Source organism: Crocodylus porosus, unplaced genomic scaffold (genome assembly GCF_001723895.1).
Source record: "Crocodylus porosus isolate Cpor-Errol unplaced genomic scaffold, CroPor_comp1, whole genome shotgun sequence".
Taxonomy (NCBI): domain Eukaryota; kingdom Metazoa; phylum Chordata; order Crocodylia; family Crocodylidae; genus Crocodylus; species Crocodylus porosus.
In genome coordinates this window covers 52850650-52870746 of record NW_017728950.1, presented here as the reverse complement: position 1 = coordinate 52870746, position 20097 = coordinate 52850650, and the positions used below count along the sequence as shown (strand labels likewise).

Genomic DNA, 20097 nt, shown 5'->3' with positions numbered 1-20097 from the left:
GCTGGAACCAACTTCCAAGGGAAGTGGTGCTGGCTCCTACCCTGGGGGTCTTTAAGAAGAGGCTTGATGCCTACCTGGCTGGACTCATTTGAGTCCAGTTTTTCTCCCGCACAGGCAGGGGGTTGGACTTGAAGATCTACAAGGTCCCTTCTTCTATGAGTCTATGATTCTATGATCTTATCAATCCCCCAAACATTTCTAGGGCCTCATCTCCATCCAGAAGCTTAAGTTGGCAGCACTCTAAGTCAAAATGGAGTTTAGGCCAGAGTTTGGTGCCCAGCTCAGACTGGGGTATTACTGCTCAGGTTGAAGGACTTCTTCACATGTGTGGGAGTCAATTTAGATGACCCATTAACTCAGAAGTCCAAAATATAAGTGATGAGTGAAAGCAAAGGGGACACAACTGACCTAGGTTCGATACCTTGCTCTTATATGCATTTGTTGAGTGATAGTGAACATACTGTCATATCACTTTATTGTGATAAAGTTTCCCCAGAAGTAAAAAAAGCTAAAAATATTGACCTCCTTTGAGATCTACTGAAAACGAGGTTGGATGGAAAGGAAATGGGATAAAGAGCTAAATATTGCCAGTAGTTGTAGATGGTAAAATTCAGGGGAAATATAATACAAGGTTGTGGTACCATGGCAAGGAATTTTAGCACCCAGGGCAAGCCTGCAGTGGCAGCCCACTCTCACCCTGCACACAGATCCAGGGAGCACATGCCCCCTCCATGTTTGCTCAGGGGTGCACGCAGTAGCAGGACCGTTCTTCCCCTGTCCCCATGCCCCCCCAAACAAGCCGCTCATGGCTTTGTGCCACACCCCACCCTACCTGGGCAGCACCTGTTAGTGCCCCTTTGCTTTGGTGCCTAAAATGATCGCACCGGACCCTCCCGCGCCTCCCCCTTTGCTACGGCACTGCAAGGTTGTTATTCTTCAGGCTCAGAAATTCTGAAGCAAACAATCAAGCAAAGCTAATGGGCTTTTAAAAAATGTCTTACTAAAACATTGGTAGTTGTAAGACAAAGGCTGGCATACTGTACTCTTTAATTTATGTTACTGTGTTACCACAAAAAATAGTCTGACAAAGAACTCATACTCACAGTGAAATGTTCACCCACTGTAAACCTTGCCAAAAAAAGTTAATCTGTAAAAACATATCAAAAAACAATGTCCCAATCCTTTTCTTGTCATGCATTTTCTTAGTAATAAGCCAGGTTCTACTGTTACCTATCTTTATTCATTTTATCCTGTGATTTGCCCCCGTTAAACAATAGGGCTTGTTCAAGAGAAAGGTACTCCTGCTAATGGATAACAACCACAGAAACTACACAAATGTAACAAGACCTTCAGTATCTTCATAACTTCATAACATAGCATCTGCCAAAGTAAGCTGTTGCTTATGAAAGCTTATGCATTTCTCAGTCCATAAGGTACAAATCTGCCCTGTCTTCTACCTTCATAACTGACATCTTTTTAATCTTTAAAGTCAGAAGAAACCTTCTGGACCTGAGCGCAGAGGAGAAGAATCGTTTTATCAATGCCCTACACCAAGCCAAGAGTACAATACATCCTGACATTGTCATAGCCACCAGAAGGCATGAGGAGATATTTGGACCAGATGGCAGCACACCACAATTTGAGAATGTGTCCATTTATAACTACTTTGTGTGGTCCCATTATTACTCTGTCAGAAAGACTTTCCTTGGTCCAGGGCAGCAGAGTTTTGGAGGAGTGGATTTCTCTCATGAAGGACCAGCATTTCTCACCTGGCATAGATACCATCTCCTGCAATTAGAAAGAGACATGCAGGTAAAGTTTGCATTTGTATTGAACTTGCTATTATTCATATTTTATGCTGTACCATTAAATAATTATTTCTCCCTATAGTCCACTGGTGAAGGATAAGTAGTATATCCTTCTAGCTGGTTTCTATCACTTTTTCAATCCCAGTGTTACGAGGCATATTAACATTAATTGATTTGTTTTAGGTCTTTAGGCTGCCAGGAGCATATTTACAGTAAAAAATATTTTAGGGATACTAGTAAAAAAAAATACAAAATTTGTTTCAATAGTTTCCTTTAAAAAAGCAGGTGTTACGTCAACATCTACATTCTTTAATTTGAGCAATGACATTAATTGCTAACGGTGATAAAATAAGTGTTAATGAGTCTTCTAAGTTCTGGGACCTGATTCTTGACTCAGATGTGCCTGGAGGTGGAGTAATATCAATAAATCAGTGAGATAAAAGAAGCAGTCACCTTGGAAGCATGTGATTTGCTCAAACACCTAGAAAAGAGAGGGACAGGAGATTCCATTCCACAAATAGAAATAGTCCAGCTTTTCCTTTCTCTCCACAGGAACTCTCCACAGGAGGGAGGGAAACCTTTTAATCAGGCACCAAACCATAGACTCAATTCCCCATTGCTTCAAGCTCAAAATGTTTCAATATAAGGAAAAATTCTACAAATCACTGCTTGTCGTGGAAAAGAGTACAAACACCCTTGATATAAATAACCTTAAATAAAAAAGAAAAAGTAGATATCAACTCCTGTACTGTGTACCTTTTGAGCAAAAGAAACACATTTAGAAAAAAATACATATCATAAAATATAGGGGAAGGGAAATAATCAAATTTGGTTTTCGATCAGCATTTCCCAAATGATTAAACACTTGATAGCATGTGCTTTATCTTTTGTTTATTCTTTTAGTAAACTATGTGGTAGACTAAGTCAATTTGTTGAGCGTAACCAGGTGCAGACCTCTATAAGCCTCAAATATTTTTTGTGTGTTCATCAGCAGGAGAAAAGAGACTAGAAATTTCAGTGTATATTTATGTACTACTTCCCAGGCCACACATCATAGACTAAAAAAAAACCAAAAAAAAAGAAACCAGACACATGAAACACCTGATAAACAAGCACCTTTTAGTAAAGAGATGGAAAAATGTTGCAAAAATAGGATAGTGCTTTAAATCAGTTAATACAAATAAGTACTTATGATTGGTTTGGAAATCATTGCTAGACCTGGTTAAAATGTATTATTTCAGTGTCATAGGAAATTCTGAGACAATATCCCCCAATACAAATCCTCACCTTAACAATGGGAATCGTCTCCAAATCTATCCAGCACGTGCATCAAGTATTTCTGTTCTTTACATTAGTTAGTGACGCTGCCGATGTAGGAGCTGCTGGGACCCCTTCTAGTTGATATCTGCATTGATGGAGGGAGAAAAACATTTGGGGTGGGGCTGAGAACACACGTGCATGTACATACATCCCCCCAACAGGAAAGTCTTCAAAGGAAGGGTCAGGGGAGAGGAAAGGTATCTGCGTGGGGCAAGGCAGGCTGCCACTGTGGGCTAGGGCCAGGGCAGTGCTGGGCTCTTCCCAGCGGGGGTGGCTTCACTGCGCTCCTGTCTTCCTTGATAGGTATAACTCTCAGATAACCAGAATTTTTAGATAACCAGCACCTCCATTACCACACTCATGCCAGATAACAAAGTTTTAACTGTAAAAGATTTTGAAACTGAATTTGGCGTGGAACCTGGACCTCCCCATGGTAGGTTCATCTCAAGTTGTTGACTCTGCCAGTTCAGACTTTCTGGCAGTTAGCCAGGTTACCTGGCAATTTTCTTCTGCATGTCATTGGAAATTTCTTAAAGCCATTCAAGACAATATTTCAGTACTGATAACTGGCATTTTTAAATAAAAATCTGTTTCATCAGATAATTCCTGGTAAGGTAATTACCACCTTGTGACAGTTACTGCTTGAAGTGAAACAAAATATATTCATTTTTAAAAATAAAGATAAAAGGGAAGCGAGAACCAAGGACCTACTCTAATATTAGATCTAAAAAGATATTAATAAACTAATCAAGTACAGGTTAGTAAACCAGGTCATTAATTGAGCTAGCATGATGGTTATCCTGACCTCAGAGAACTTCCATCTCTAAGCAGATATGGAATTGAATGGCAAACCCAGGAATGATCACTCCCTTCTCTTCTTCATCATTACCCTATAGTCCTGCTTAAGCTGATCAAATTTAGAATATTGATTTTGCTAACCACAGAGCTCTGTGGCAGTGGCATAGCTAAAGGCTTGACAGCCTCCCAAGTGTCAAGCCTGGAGCCAAGGCCAAAGTACAAAGTCCATAAAAAGTTCAAAGAAAAGGAATGGCCAGTGACCTAGGAAGTCCAGAGGTGACAGCCCCAATTCTGATAATTAGGGCGTTGTTTCATCTCACACTGTAAGCTGCGCAAAAGTTGATCTGTGTTAGTGCTAGCTCAAATTTGGTGGTACGGGTTGTAGCTGTATTGGTAGTATGTGTGTAGAGCTGTATTTCACAAAGTAGCTGTATGATTAAAGTCAACAAGTCTCACTGGGTGTCTTTAATTCACTAAGTTCTATTGAAATGCATCTCATCATAAAATATTTTGATCCTCTTGTTATATTATTTGAGTGAGGGCCTGCATTAACATGTGTTCTTGCGGTTAGGAGATGCTACAGGATCCCACTTTCGCACTTCCTTATTGGAATTTTGCTACTGGTGGAAATACCTGTGATATCTGCACAGATGATTTGATGGGAGCTAGAAGCAATTTTGATACCAGTCTTATAAGTCAGAACTCCCTTTTTTCTCAGTGGAGAGTGCTATGTGAAAATCTAGAAGACTATGATACTTTGGGAACTATTTGTAACAGTAAGTTTGTCTACTGACAGATATTTTGAGATAATTTCTATAATAATATTAATAACAACAATAAAAATAATAATAACCCTTCACTTTTCAGTACTGCCTTCCATTAGAGGATCTCAAAGTGCATTGCAAATCACTCTGAGTCTCATAACACTTGTTGACATACTAAAGGGTTATTATCTCTATTTCATAAAACAGCTGAGAGGTTAAAAGTTTGCAATGAAAGTAGAAATAAGAAAAAGAAACAATTTGTTTTGAAACCATTTGTTTTGACTGTCTGATGCATTAACAACAAAACTATGCTTCATTAAAGAAAAATTAATACTGTAATGTGCCTTTGATGTCTTTAGAATGTGCTCTGTAGAATCCACGTAGTCATTTTCCAACCACAGTCATAACAAGGTAGATCATATAATATCACAACTCTGGTTGAGAGGTTAAACCTGCCACAAAGGACTGAACCTGGGACTTCTGAATGTAGCCCTGACTGCCTGAGCAAAAAGTTCCCATAAAGGCTTTTGCAAGCTAATCAACTTCTGTCTATGACTCAGCCACCTATAGAAGGAAAAAAGAGTCCCAGACTGGGTAGCTTACAATAATACTAAGCAAGATCCTTGGTGTCTGGTCTATGTCAGGCCAGTTGGGGCTCAGATCCTGTGCCAAGTGTAGCTTAACCATTTCCAAGGATCTAGCCCAGTATTTCACCTAACCCTGTTGTTTGGTACCTCATTCTTAAATCATGCATTGCCACTCTGTTTTTTCTTCTCCCTAAATCCAGGCACAGAGGGGGGTCCAATTCGAAGGAATCCTGCTGGAAATGTTGCCCGACCAATGGTACAACGTCTTCCTGAGCCAGGGGATGTGGCTCTTTGTTTGGAAGTTGGTTTGTTTGACACTCCTCCTTTCTACTCAAATTCCACAGACAGTTTCCGTAATACAGTAGAAGGTAAGTATCACAAACAAAAATGTCTGTGACTAAACCCAAATGGATGTGGCAGGTAGCCTGTTGCATTTACCAGTTTGCCACACAATGGTGAATAATTAAGAGTGTTAGCTCTGGGTTTGACCACAAGCTATTTATTCTTGTTAGTTTCCTATGTTTAAGCGGAAAAGTTTTACAATTTGGGGGCCAGCTCCTGAGGGCTACCAGACTGTCTGGCCACAATATGTGTGCCACACACATGGGCAGATGCAATGAGCTTGTCTATACTGTGGTGGCTGCATATCTCAGGGGTCCCAGGGTAAGAAGTATTCTGATAGGGCCACTCTGGGCAGTTAACTTTCAAATAAGGAACCATATCCTCGGCTGAATGATTGTAGCTGTGCTAACTCCAATGAAGCCAGTTTACAACGGCCGAGGATCTGGCCTATGGTGTTTATGTTGAAGAATCTAGTATAGGAATTCTGGGCCAAATTAGCTGGTAGGGAGCCACTGGTGGTCAGCACCTCTGGAAAAACAAAGCCTCGTGATCTGAGCACTTAGACACAGCCTTAAAGGAGCAATTCTTTGCTACCCAAGCTTTGGCCCAAGTTTATACACTGGACCATTTTCCTGATGTTTTAGAAAATTCTCTCTTAACACCCAGATTTCCACATACTAAGTGCTAGTTCAGCGAGACTAGGGAATCTACAGTGAGAATTCTAAGATACCCTGTGCCAGAGGGTAGTTTTCCACAGTAAATGTGGTAAAAGTCAATGTATAAAAGATGTAGAAAACTGCATGAACAGCTGTCCCATTAGGATACAGGGTAGAATCATTACATTGACATCAGCAGTTAGTAGCTGCATGTGTGATGGTTTCATTTATGTTCAGTGCCTTCTAAATTCAAAGTTTTGACCATGAGTTGGGCGCTAAAAATGGTTTACTTTTGCCCATTTGCAAGATCCCACTTTGCTTGATTCACACACAAACAACCAAGCGCACCCCAGAGTCACAGAATTCCTTTAGAAAGATTATTTTCATCTGAAAATTACATAGTCTAGAGGTATAGCAGCCACACATTTAAAATGCCAATAAATGGAGAAGGGAAAAATTGGTTATGTTAAACAAGGCAACAGAACAGCTTGGTAGCCTTTCAGAGAAGACAGTATCCAGTTGGGACGGCTGCTTCTGAAGAAAATGTTCACTATATTCTTCTGTTTCTATACCTAGGGTACAGTGATCCATCAGGGAAATATGATCCAGCAGTTCGAAGCCTTCATAATTTGGCTCATCTTTTTCTGAATGGAACAGGAGGGCAAACTCATTTATCCCCAAATGATCCCATTTTTGTCCTCTTGCACACATTTACTGATGCTGTGTTTGATGAATGGTTGAGGAGACATAATGCTGGTGAGACACGTTCTTTTCTATTATTTTTTCAGGTCAGCAAACCTTGTTATCCTTGCAAAATAGTTCATTAATAGGTAAATCCTCCTTGACTTTCACTCTGCCTTCTGTGTCTGTGCAGAAACTTGGCCAGGAATGGAAAAGCACCTGATGCCAATACAATGTCTCCTGTAGAGCACAGACAAAGAAATCATACAAGCTTCCCCAGGGTTGTATAACCACTTTGTGCATTAGGAGTCTGAGGATTTTTTTGTCCTTAGAAAAAAATTAGTATACAACCCAGCTACTCATCCAGTGCTATCATGTGACCCACTATAGCTTGGGTGTTTAGGAAGGCCATGCAAAGAGCCATTCTTCCCTTTTCCTAGGGGAAAGAGCATTTAAGGTCCACTTACAATTGATGTCATTGTTTCCTAATTACTAAGAAAAGGACAGAAAAGAAGTAGGAAAGACAGTAGTCAGTTAACCACAAAAAGCAATTTGTACCATTCTAATCGATGATGCAGAATTCCTTCAAACCCTACCCATACAAGGAGCCCCTGGAGAGATTATGCTCCCTTTGAGGCAATGCAGCCTTTTGCTGTTACTCATACTGAGATCTACTGCAGTTGCACAACTGAGCTCTCATACTGCTGTCCCAAGAAGGGGAATGCATTTTCCCATCTACACTATGAGAGAGGCTATTGTATGTCTTGATACAAGACAGAGCAGTTACATGATTTATCACAAGATTTTGTGACATTTTCCAAAGAGCATTTTTGCTCCAACTCACCCTTTCTTGATTTGAGTAGGGGTGGGTGAGTTTCCTGATTTGCACTGGAACTCAAAGTACATCAAATGCCATCCTGGCAGACATAATAGAATGACACATTATTTTAATATATTATTTCACCCAGATATTGGCCCATTCCTTGCACAGCTCTACTGCACACAAAGTATAGTCACCACTGCTATAAGCACAGGCCTACATTTTTAAAGTGATTTGTTATTTGGTGTGTCAAGTGGAGATACCTTAAGAAGGCTTGATTTTTTTTTTTCATTTAGAGCTGAGTATCCTTCTTTGAAAACCGATACTCATGACTCACATTATAAAATATTGGGTTGAACTATCTTTTGTTTCATTTAGATAATTGGTCCATTCAAAGAAATCTTGTGCTCTGATCCTCAGTGTCACTGTGGAAAAAAATATTTAAATATTTTACTCTTTCTGCCTGTTGTATAGATAAATGATTCCAGAACACCATTTGAATATTCTTTTTTTAAATATTTATTAAAAGGTTAATAAATATCTTGTTTTCCAATTAGATATCTCCATATATCCACTAGAAAATGCCCCTATTGGACATAACCGACAATATAACATGGTGCCATTTTGGCCTCCAATTCCCAATGATCAGATGTTTGTTGCTGCACCAGAAAGCCTGGGCTACAGTTATCAAGTTCAATGGCCAGGTAAATACCTATAACCTGGATCTCTCTCACCATCTTCTTATTACATCTTTCTTCATTTTGTATATGTGCATCAGTGTTCCATTCAATAAAGCTGGCTTTAAATTGCACAAATTGTATTTGGATATTGTTCTAAAGTACTTTTGAATAACTAGCTTTAAAACTGGACTAACCTGTATCACTTAGAGCCTGTATAAACCCTTAATCATAACACTGATGAACCTGAACCCAAACCCTAAAGATTAACAAACTTTTAAGTTCTGTTTTAGAAACAAAGAGCAGAATTCTCTTTTACATCTTGAGACTAACTCTGAGTTACCTGACTATTGTGGAAGAGCTATTCTATTGGCTCTTTTAGGCATATAATTCTGCCCTTATAAGAATCTCATTGCCGTTCCAGGATATGCACAAATGTCTCCCTATTTCTATAATTTTATTTGTCCAGATGGGATAGAATTACTCCAACACAATAGTCAAGAATTAGTCTCAAACTGTCCTCTGGTTGCTTGCTAGGTGAGGTAAAACAGAATTTTGCCTTAAGCACTTTACCCATAGAAGAAAATACATGTGTGTCTATGTGAAATCCCAGTGAAGTCAGTAGATTCTACAAAGAAGTATGAGTCCTCCAACAAAAGCCAAATGAAGGATGAAGACTTTTATGGCTCAGGCTAGGTGAAATTTAAATTTCCCATTCTGCAAAACAAAAAAGTGTTTAGCTATGCCAGACAGGAGATATTTTGATCTAAGAGGCAATTATTTTATATTTGCAATATCAAATCATTTTCTAAACTTTCCTAATGTGACATGAAACTATATTTTTTCTTTAGAGTGTTATTAAATAACAATGGCTATGTGACTTTGGTATAACTTTCAATTGCTTCCCTTTTAATTTAACTTTGTTTCCCCTATTCCTGTTTTTGTTCCACTAGCCCGAGCTTTCCACATCACAGAGATCATAACTATTGCGATAGTGACTGCTCTGATTCTTGTTGCAATTATTTTTGTTGGCACTACATGTATTGTGCACTCCAGGAAAAACAAGGATGAATTACATCAGCCTCTTCTCACTGACCAGTATCAGCACTATTCAGATGATTACGACACTATGCCAACTCCAAGCCAGTCTGTAGTCTGAAAAGACTTAGTTCAGCTTAAGCCAACAGAACCAGTTATTTCTGTTGTATTCATAAATACCAGTAATCTATCTGCATTAAAATAAATTACAGAACATTTCAATTATTTGATACATTTGCTTCAGTTCTAGGCTCCTCTTCTGTCACAAGTAGGTACCAATAAATCACTTTTAAAATACAAGCTCTTTAATAGTTTTGCTTCTTCTCCAACTCTTGCCTGTCAGCCTCCCTTATCCATATTGCTAAATAAGTGTGATTTTCCAATTTATTGAGTACTTGCTCAGTACTGAACTTTTTTATCCCATCTTCACAATATAGAAGCTTTTTCACAGGCGTACATAAATGAACTTTTCTGATTTTTCCTTTTTTTGCTCATAGTGGTGCATCTACACATGTATTTTACTGCATATTAGACTAATCTAACACACAGTAAAGCATCACTGTGTGCACATGTGCAGCAATTGCTGTGCAGTAGATTACATCAAAAAGCCATTCACTAGTACCAATAGATACAGGTGCTAAAAAACAACACTTTAAAGTAATGCACCTAAGCACATGTGTAGACACTGACCTGGGAGCAAAGTGCTCCCCATCAACCCAGGCAACAGGGGGCTACAACTTCTACTTGGCTTAGCCCCGAGCTCTGGGGTGCAGTGGGGAGCTGTCCCCAGCTCCGAGGGCAACCCTGAGCTATGCAGAGCTCCAAGGGGCTCAGCCTTCTCCCTCCCCCCCACCCCATCAAGCCCCCCATGCCCTCTGCCAACCCAGGGCTGTCCCAGTGCCCCCTGCCAGCCCATGGCTGGCTCATGGGGGAGCCTGGAACTCTCCCTGTGTGCTGCAGGTGGGCAGAACAAGTCAGGAGCAGCCCTAGACTACAGTGCTCCTGTTGGGCTCAATTTGCTCCTGACCTGGGTATAATTTGTTTGAATATACTGTGGAGTAAATTCAGGTACATTAATTACACATGTAGACATGCCCATTGAGTAGGAACTTATTCCACAGATGAGCTATTCCAGTGATCTCATAAATGAAAGGCATGGTGGTTCAATGGCTATGGCACCAAAGCAGGTTTCAGGGGACCTGGGATATATTCCCTGACTTAACCATTCACATACTGAGTACCTTTATGCTAGATGCTTCAAATGAGTGGTTCATTTCCCACATCCATGAAATCAATACTTGCTTTATAAACTGCTGTACAAAGAAAATTTCCTATTATTGGCAGAAGAAGCAGGAGAATTGTCAAGTGCACTAGTACTGAAGGGAAGGAGTGTCTATGAAGGTTTCATGTTGTATGTGGGCTGGAAGCATTGCAACTGACAATATAAAGTAATTTTCCTGTCTTGGGTCACTGCTGACTGACAAGCAATCTAAAAGAACATAGGCTGCAATGACCTATAAAAAGCTTACAAAGATCATGTGGACAAAGATGGTGAAAAGAAAACAGTATGCTGGGGTGTCTTATGGCAAGTGAACTCCTCTGTAATTTGATACCTCACTTGATTGAGAGTTTAGCTGCAAAAATGAACTACAAGCACCTGCAGCTGTAAGGCAGTGACAGACTTGGTGACATCCAAGCACAAGGTCCTGAGTAGAAAATCCTAGTATTCTTGGGCTCTGTTCCCCACCTGGCCACAAGCAGCTTTCTTACCCATCCACCCACATAGAGAAATGCCCAGGTTTTAAGCCTGCCCAATACTACCAAGGTACAGAGTGCCATGGCTGGCCTTCTGTCACAGAGCCCCCAAAGTTGAAGTGCCCCTAAAAGGAAAAAAGAGGAGAATAGGCAGGATGGGGCTGGGACCTGCCCTAGTTCCCTGGAAGGCTGCCAATGCAAGAAATTGTGCTGGCAGAAAAAACCCCACCAAGGCTTGTGGTGGTGGTACAGCTGAAGACCTGCTGGTCCTCTCAAGCACCAGGACCTAGATACAGGATCTAGGTCTGTCAAGCATTATAGACCAAGGAGTCCTAGAAAAGCAGGACAGTGGAATGAATGCAAGCAAGGCCTCCATCTGAGTCCTAAATTCAAACTGGGAGGTTAGAGTGCCTGTATTATGGGAAGTCAGAAGAGCAAGCCCATGATCTGGCTGGTACTTTGAGACAGGGGCTGGCCCTTGTCATCTAGAAGATGGTAGGTTCAAGGCTCTGCCCTTGCCCCCTTTCTTAGATGAGGCAGCCAACCAAGCCCAGTTTTATTCCTGCTGACATAAGTAGAATAGGGCCTGGCCCCTGAGACCAGTGCCATGGCAATAAAATACAAAGCCAAAGAGCCTGGTTCATGGCCCTTTGGGGCTGTAAGCCAGGCCCCCACATCTGAAGTCCCACATTAAACCATGAGGTTGGAGTACTTGTATTGTAGGAAACAAAAAGAGTGAGTGCACTGTCTGGTTGGTGCCTTGAGCCCCTGGCCTGTCCTGCTCTCTTGAAGGACCTCCAGACCAAACAAGGGCACTGGCAGGTCCAAACCACAGACCTCTGTGGCAGTGGCATAGCTAAAGGCTTGACAGCCTCCCAAGTCAAGCCTGGAGCCAAGGCCAAAGTACAAAGTTCATAAAAAGTTCAAAGAAAAGAAGTGGCCAGTGACTTAGGAAGTCCAGAGGTGATAACCCCAATTCTGATAATTAGGGCGTTGTTTCATCTTACACTGTGAGCTGCACGAAAGTTGATCTGTGCTAATGCTAGCTCAAATTTGGGGGTACAGGCTGTAGCTGTATTGATCTACAGGCAAAAGGAATCAGAACACTGGGTAAACATGATATTGTTTATTAGACCAACTAGATATTTGCAAAATAAATCTTTATTTGCAAGCTTTCCGGTGTGTACACCCTTCTTCAGGCATAGGGGAATGCAGAGATTGTGAAATTTCTTTTAGGTAGAAATGTAAATTCATTCATTACAATCTCTGCATTCTCCTGTGCCTGAAGAAGAGTGAATGTGCCTGAAAGCTTGCAAATAAAGAATTTTTTTGCAAATATCTAATTGGTCTAATAAACAATATCATCTCTACCCAGAGCTCAAGTTTGGAGCAGTCACACTTCAGGTCAGCAAGGGCCAGGAAGACTGAAAAGTGCCCTACCCCCCATCCCCCCAAAGGTACCAGAAGGGAGGGTGGTGCAGCCAGGGCAAAACTGTGGGTCCAACCCCCAGCTCCTTCTTCCCCCCATAATATTTTTCTATGGCAGGGATAAAGCCCTGTGCAACCTAGCTATAGGGAGCCAGGCAGGCACAGCCCTGTGGCCTATACCTATAGCATATCTGTGGGGGAGGAGTGAACAAGGTCAGTTTAATGCCCCTGCACACACACCCTTGGTCAGCCAAGCCCTGGTATTTATTCCGTTCTTTCCTGCCTCAAAATGACATGGGGAAACTTACTATTTATAATATGTAGCGCCCAAAGACTTCCAGTTAGCAATCTGATTCCATTATGCAGGGCACTGTATAAATACACAAATAGATATGATTATCGCAGAGTACTCAGCCTAGAAACGTAAGGAAATAATGTTGTGTAATGAATAATTATATAAAAGAGAAGATAAGAACAAGACTATATAATTGCCCAGTTGTCATGCTATCATGAGCCTATAATATAATTGGCAATTCAAATAGATCTTGAGACCATACCAGCCTCCTCTAAATCTTCTATTTATGTATTATCATTATCATACAAAATCTACTCTCCTGCTAGTACAAAGTAGTTAGGGGTTTTTTTCTTTTAATGCAAAAAAGAATCACCAGTTTAACTTCACAACATATAGCAGCAAAATCTCATTTCCTATATAAGGCAAACCTTTTTTAATTTCCCATTAATCAGATCTCCTTGACTATCAGACCAGTTCATGTACTGAGAAATATCTCACTATTAACATCTCCTTCCATTTTCCAATTTTATGCAGGCAGTACATAATGAAGTTTATAACTTAGTCTTACCACAAGATGGCACTTTTGAGCACATTTCAAGGTGTTTAGTTTTTTGTTTTGGGGTTTGTTTGGTTTTGTTTTTTGTAAATCACTGTATTGTTGAACTCTGCTCTGCCTTCTTCCTGATGTCAGGCAAATAGAAATTATTTTTATCACCTCTATCTCAAGGCATTGGGGATAGTATATTTTGTTTGGGTTTTTTAATTATTTATTAAAATGATTCTTTCAGCTCCTAAATGTTAGGAGTACAATTACGTTAGAAGCACTATTTGTATGAGAAATTGCTTATTCGCATTCAGATACTCTCTATAGTCTAAATAGAATACATTAGAGCCATAACAAGTATTTTAAGTGTGTAATATTCCTTCTAAAACTTGTAACCAACCATCAGTGGAAATATAGTTAATTAATGGGAGTAGATTTTTTAAAAAGCAAGTAGGAGTAAAATGAATGAATACATATAAATCTACTCTCATTAATAAAGTACAGTAGGAAAGTGAGCATATATATTAATGAATATATATTCATTAATTTTATATAAGTAAATGAATGAATATAAAATTAATGAATATATATTATATACTCATTCATTTATATATAATATATATAGATCATAGTAAAATATTTTATGCATGCACACACATAATGAATATATTTCATTTTATTGATATCTGTACATACTACATTATTTCCATATATACATACTATATATTCCACTATATACATATTCCACATACTCTAATCTTGCCTCAGATATAACATAAAACCATTACTCCCATTCAGTGCTACTGAGGAATCTTTTGGATGTCACAAATAAGAATGAAGTCTAAGACCAGAACAAAGAATGAACACATGATACAAACCATAATTGTACAGTAGATTTTTACTAAATGAAATATCAGGCGATCTTACTGCAGACTAAAATTACAGGAGAAACTATTAAAAGAATCTTAATTAGACATTATTTAAATCATTCATAATCTCTTCTTTTCTCCTCTATTTTTTCACACGTTTAATCATCTATCCAAGAAGTTATTTCTTTACTTAAGTCTACAAATTCTTCCTTCCATGGACGATTTTTTTTCTTAGCTTTATTCATTTTATCTGCATGAAAATTAAGATGCAATTATGTAAGAAAATGCTAGTGACAAAGAATGGCAGAAAGGAAATATTGTCTGTGTCTTTTTACTTTCTAGATGTGAAGGAAGTAATAGAAAGCACATAACCTATGACAGATTGGTTATGACAGATGGGCTGCGGTAAGATAAAGAGGTCACTTACAAACATATGGAAAGCTGGATCCAAATTCTGTTCTCAGTTACATGATAAATGGGGATATGGAATGACAGTAATGTGGTCTGTGGCCTACAGTTGTACCTTCCTGTACACAGTTGCACCCGTGGAGCACAGATATATGCTGTAACTCCTTAGTATGGTACCACTTGAAGCTTTCTGAGGCTTCCTAGTCAAGAAGAGAGCTAGGTACAACTTTTCCCCCTGATTCCCCTGGAAAGCTAACCCTTCTAAAGACACAGTCTTGAGCATCTGCTCAGTGGCTGTTATGGGGGTATGTAAATAGAAAAACCACATTGCTCCCTTCCCTAAAGAAAAAAGCTTTGCACAAGCTGGGCAGAGGTGACTTGTCAATCATAACTAAGACAGGACTCCTTGAATTTCAGAACTGATTAGTCTATAGAGAGAAATCTCTGAAAACAATCAAATCTGGGAATAAAAGTATCAGTGCCAAGACACTCTACAAATTGGGGAAGGAAGGGGAGAAAAAGATGTAAAAATCATTGATTGTTAATTACTCATGAGAAATAATTCAGAGGAAATTCATCCCTTTAAAGAGGGTCAGAACAAAGTTTGTTTGCTGCTTTACAGCCTCAAAACGGTTTTGAGAAAATTTTGCATTATGTATTCACCTCATTCAGGCCTCCTGCAAGGGGATGTATTTCTCTTAAGTTTGCAGAATGTTTTGCATGAAAATAAAATTTGTCATGGGATAGAAATTTTCAAATGTGCATAAGGAATCTGAAAACTGAATTTTCCCTACAAGAAATTTACAAGAATGAGAGGTAGCAGGAGGGAAAGTTCAAAACACCCAAACTGATAGCTTTACAAATTATTTAAAAAAAAGTGAAGGGAAAACTTTTATGGAAAATGCTTATATATTTTTACTCAGTTTCTTCTTTTTCAGTGACTATGATACAGACTAGCTCTTTGAAATTACCTCATTCCACCTATCTTTATACCATTCACTTTAGTATCTGTGGGAAGAACTCATTTAATTTTTCTTCCACAAATGTCCCTAACAGCAGCAAGTCAATGTATTTTGTCTGGGTCATATAAACTCCATCCAAAAAACTAGTGTGGTGTTTTCTTGAAACGTTTTCAAATATTTCCTGTATGTCAACACAGTTTTTTTCCTACTCTCCTATTAAATCCCAGAATAAAGTCTATACAAGCAAACCACTTAGAAAGGTCCACAAAGCTCAGGAAAAACAGCCCTGTAGTTCGTAGGCTACTTCTGCATTTTGGCCTTTATCCTCCAAGGAACTCATGTGAGCACTTACTTACATCAGACTCTGACAATCCTCAACTCAGTGGTAACTGAGATACCTAGTTCTGTGTTCTGCTAATGACTGTAGAGAGAAAAGAGTTGGAGTTACATTGTAGCCACGACGGTCTATAAAATGTGAGGCAAAGATTTTTCAGGGGTTGATATTTTTTTATTGAACTGACTGTATGGTAGTTGGTTTAGTGAAAAGTATCACCTTCCAAAAATCCTTGCTGCCCATAGAGAGAGGTGTCATATGCCTTATCTGTCACAGGATGGCAATATTTCCGAGCTTTACAACTGTGTCTGAATAACCACACCATTTTACATGTTCTAAATGTCACAAAACTACTTTAGATGTATTTATTACATTTTATACCTGCTAATAATTAAACCTACCCTCTTATAAACGTGCAAAGAAGTTTTTGCCCCCTATAGCCATGCTTTTATCACTACATTTGGCAAATAATGCAATTCCTCTCCTTTCAGCTGCTTTGGAACTGTCGCTACAGTCATACAGTTCTGTTTTCTCCATTGACTTGTGTTAAATACAGAGCACAATACTGTAGGTCCTATATAAAGAAGTGTTAGTGTTTGGCTGCACTGTAACTTTAATTTAATGAACAGAAAACAAAAAAAAAAGTTTACGTATGTCAGTAGTTTAAAAAGCCTTGCACTATTACTAAATATCAGTTATCATACAGGAAATGGCTGATATGGTTGGTTGATCATCAGCTATCCGTATCAGCCAAGAAAATTTTTATTGGTGCACGCCTAGTTTCTAGTGTAATTTTAGCCTACAAGTACAAGTAAGATATTTCATTTAATACAAGTGACACACAGAAACATGACACACAAAACAAGAGAGAAGATATTATCGAACACTAGAAATAGCAGTTTTAAAATAGATAGACTTTAATCTAATCTACCTCCTTTTCTGTTCATCCCCTTCATAACAAATGGAGAGAAGTCTATACAGTCGCTTTGTAACATTTAGATTGTATTTCTTTGGGGCAAGTAAGAGTCCCTCCATAGATGCAAATGTTTAGAGGAATATATCTTTTTTTGAAGTAGCATTATATATACTTCTGAATATGTTTGTTTAGAAAGCTGATTTTTGTATTTCTAAAATAATCTAAACACAGGACTTCCCTGGGGTAATAATTTTACAGCCACAAAATCACAGAAAATAGAAGATGAACTTTTTAATAGTGCACTGTTGACTTCAACAGTGTTTGTATTTTATGTTTATATTTATCTGGATAAACTATAAATAGTCTGAATTATTTTTTTTTCCATGAAATGATGAACATATGTTGTTATCATCCACCTTAATTAAAGGAATAGCTTCGGTAAACCTTCAGCTCACGTCACATTTTTCTCTGCTTCATACCCTGATCATCAGCAAATATACCCTTTCTTCTGGGTTGCTTGTTTTTGGTAAGCAGGGAGAAAATCCTGTTCAGTGTTGTAACCAATTGTCAAATATATAGTTGAACCACAAGAAATGGTTTGATTGTTAATATGTAAAAATGTAGTATATTCACACATCCAGCAAGAAATTTCAAGGACATCAGTGAAGCTGGGATTATTCTAGTAAAACCAGAGAATGTAGTCATTTTGATACACTGAACAATGAGTTGTATTTGTAGTTTATACACTCACAAATAACTAATCCCACAAAGTACTCTGGACAGCTGCTTTTGAACCAGGTGATATTTATCCATACCTACATAATGCCTTGGCCAAGCACCTGTCAAAGGTGACGTTGTTCCTTTCCTGATACCAACACAAGTCAAAGGCTGCCCCCTCCACTAACACTAGCAGAAGTTCTCCTACTGGCCATAACCCTAACCCTAGCGTGGGTCCCTTGACAACCCCCAAGTCAGAGTCTAGGCCTATTCAGGAGATATCCACCAGCCCTAACCTCAAAACAGCCATAGAGCCCAGGTTTGTACTTGGCCCTGATACTATATTGAACCTGTGGCCTCCAGCTACGCCCAGTTCAAGCCCTGATCTGGAAGCCTTTGCTCTAATCATAATTCTAAAACAAATCTAAGGACAATCACAAAACTAACTCAAAACTTGGGAGCCCCTATGCTAACTCAGGCTTGAAAAACCCTGTTAATCCCAACCATCAGCTGCATACTCACTCCCACACATCCCCCAGTGCAAAGTACACAGCTAAATGCAATCTTAACACAACCATAAATTCCAAATGGGGTGTACAGCAGGTTGCAAGCAACACACAGATAGAGATGCTTAGCGCTAATAGGGTTCCCTAGAATGGTTCCCAGACTATTATATTTGTTTATCTTTAAGTAAGATGAATTCAAACTTAAATGGATTATTTGGATGGTCAAGAAGAGTGCATATCTCTCTAGAGGAGATTAGAGGTATGCCTACCTGAAGGAATTTAATTTGAAGTGAAACGCATCAACATAAATTTTTACTGAAACTGCTTCAATAAAAATCCATCCAGGGGAACAGCCAGCATTGACTTTACTACAAATCCTTGCTTCCACATGAAGTAGGAATTCCTCTAAAGTACTGCCAGCGGACATACAATGTCCATACTCCTTTACAATGTTGCCAGGCCCAGTGTTGGGATTGTTCCCGTACTGTCATGTGGGATATGTAAGAGCAGATATTGGGAGCTCTGTTTTCCACTTCTAGGTTCTTAAACTCTGAATATCCCATGGCTTCTCTCTTGCCATTCCCAGATTTGCCTCTTTTTAATGTGTATAGCTGATGACATTTTCAGACTCCTAAGAGACCATCATGGATGAGACAGCTCTCTGCACAGGTAGCTGTGGTAGTCAGGAATTGGAAATGGGTTGTTCAGATGTATTTGATGTGCTGCTGCCAGACAGATGATAACAAGAAGGTGCTTCAGGAAGGACTTTTTTTGGAAAGCTTTGATTAATGACGTGTCTGGAATAGGATTAAGGGCTAAATTAGAACTTGGGACAGGTTGGTGCAGATGGGGAGTTCTGGATTAAGGTTTAGCAGGGGGAGGATTATAACTTGTGCCAGTACAGGTTCCCAGATGAGGACTGGTGTTGGAGCCAGCTATGGGCCAGCCTCAGTGAGGACTGGGGTCCACCTGGGACCTCAGGTTAAAGTTAGGATTGGGAGTTATCCAAACTACAGTGTAGATTCAGTGTGTTCTTTTCATAACAAATCTAACACCCTTTGACACCACAGAGGTATTTTTCTTGACTTCAGTGGCCTCTGGAGGCTATATATACACATATCACTGTTGAAGTCAACAGTGCACTATTAAAAAGTTTATTCATACTTTGCTAACTTTGTAAGATGTTGTGCAACTGTATTAAAAACACACCAAAGTCAACTATTATTGTGCCTAATGCTTTTTTTCCCCTCATCCCTGCTTATGATGAAAACAGACTTTACAAAATAATAAACAGGAAGAAGATCAATTCCACTGTTTTGTACCATCTGTAATATTTTCCCATCAACACTATTTAAATACTGGGAAGGATGCATAGCCTTTTGAAATGATGAGGGATTTCCTCTCCTCCCAGTACTTAACATAGTAATTATGTAGTGGGGAGGGGTGTAATGGCATTTCTGGCAATAATTAAATGTTTTCTCTTTATAGTCCTTTCAAAGATATCAAAGCTAGCTGTAATAAATGAACCTTCCACACCTGGTAGTTCTGATAACGCAGTTCACCTTCCATAATGAATAGGAACAGCTTTCGATGCCACTCCTGTGGCACCACATGATAGATGTCAACACTTTATATCAGTACAGGGCAAAACACATATCCTGCTGCATTCGTCACAGGGTAGACCTATCTGTAGTGCTGCTACTGTAGTGAGCAAATGTTCTTATCTGTGCCTTTTGTTAAACAAACCAAAACTATTTAAGATTTAGGTGGTGGGCAGAGGAAGCGGGGGAGGTTACAAGGTGCCATTACGTGTTTACACATAACATTGTTTTCAGAGCTATTATAAGAGTTAATAGACCATGCTAGGTCTGA

General features: G+C 39.2%; 1 protein-coding gene across 2 annotated transcripts in view; it reads left to right on the top strand.

Moving 5' to 3' along the window:
- The window catches only part of TYRP1 (tyrosinase related protein 1), an 89505-nt gene extending 79714 nt beyond the window's left edge, over window positions 1-9791 (top strand). For both annotated transcript variants that reach the window (XM_019555393.1, XM_019555392.1), the window contains exons 3-8: window positions 1490-1812; window positions 4498-4702; window positions 5478-5645; window positions 6852-7031; window positions 8334-8480; window positions 9407-9791. In XM_019555393.1, the coding sequence (XP_019410938.1) occupies window positions 1490-1812; window positions 4498-4702; window positions 5478-5645; window positions 6852-7031; window positions 8334-8480; window positions 9407-9612 (1229 nt within the window). In that variant the 3' untranslated portion in view covers window positions 9613-9791. The remainder of the gene's footprint in view (window positions 1-1489; window positions 1813-4497; window positions 4703-5477; window positions 5646-6851; window positions 7032-8333; window positions 8481-9406) is intronic.
- The last annotated feature ends 10306 nt before the right edge of the window (window positions 9792-20097 follow it).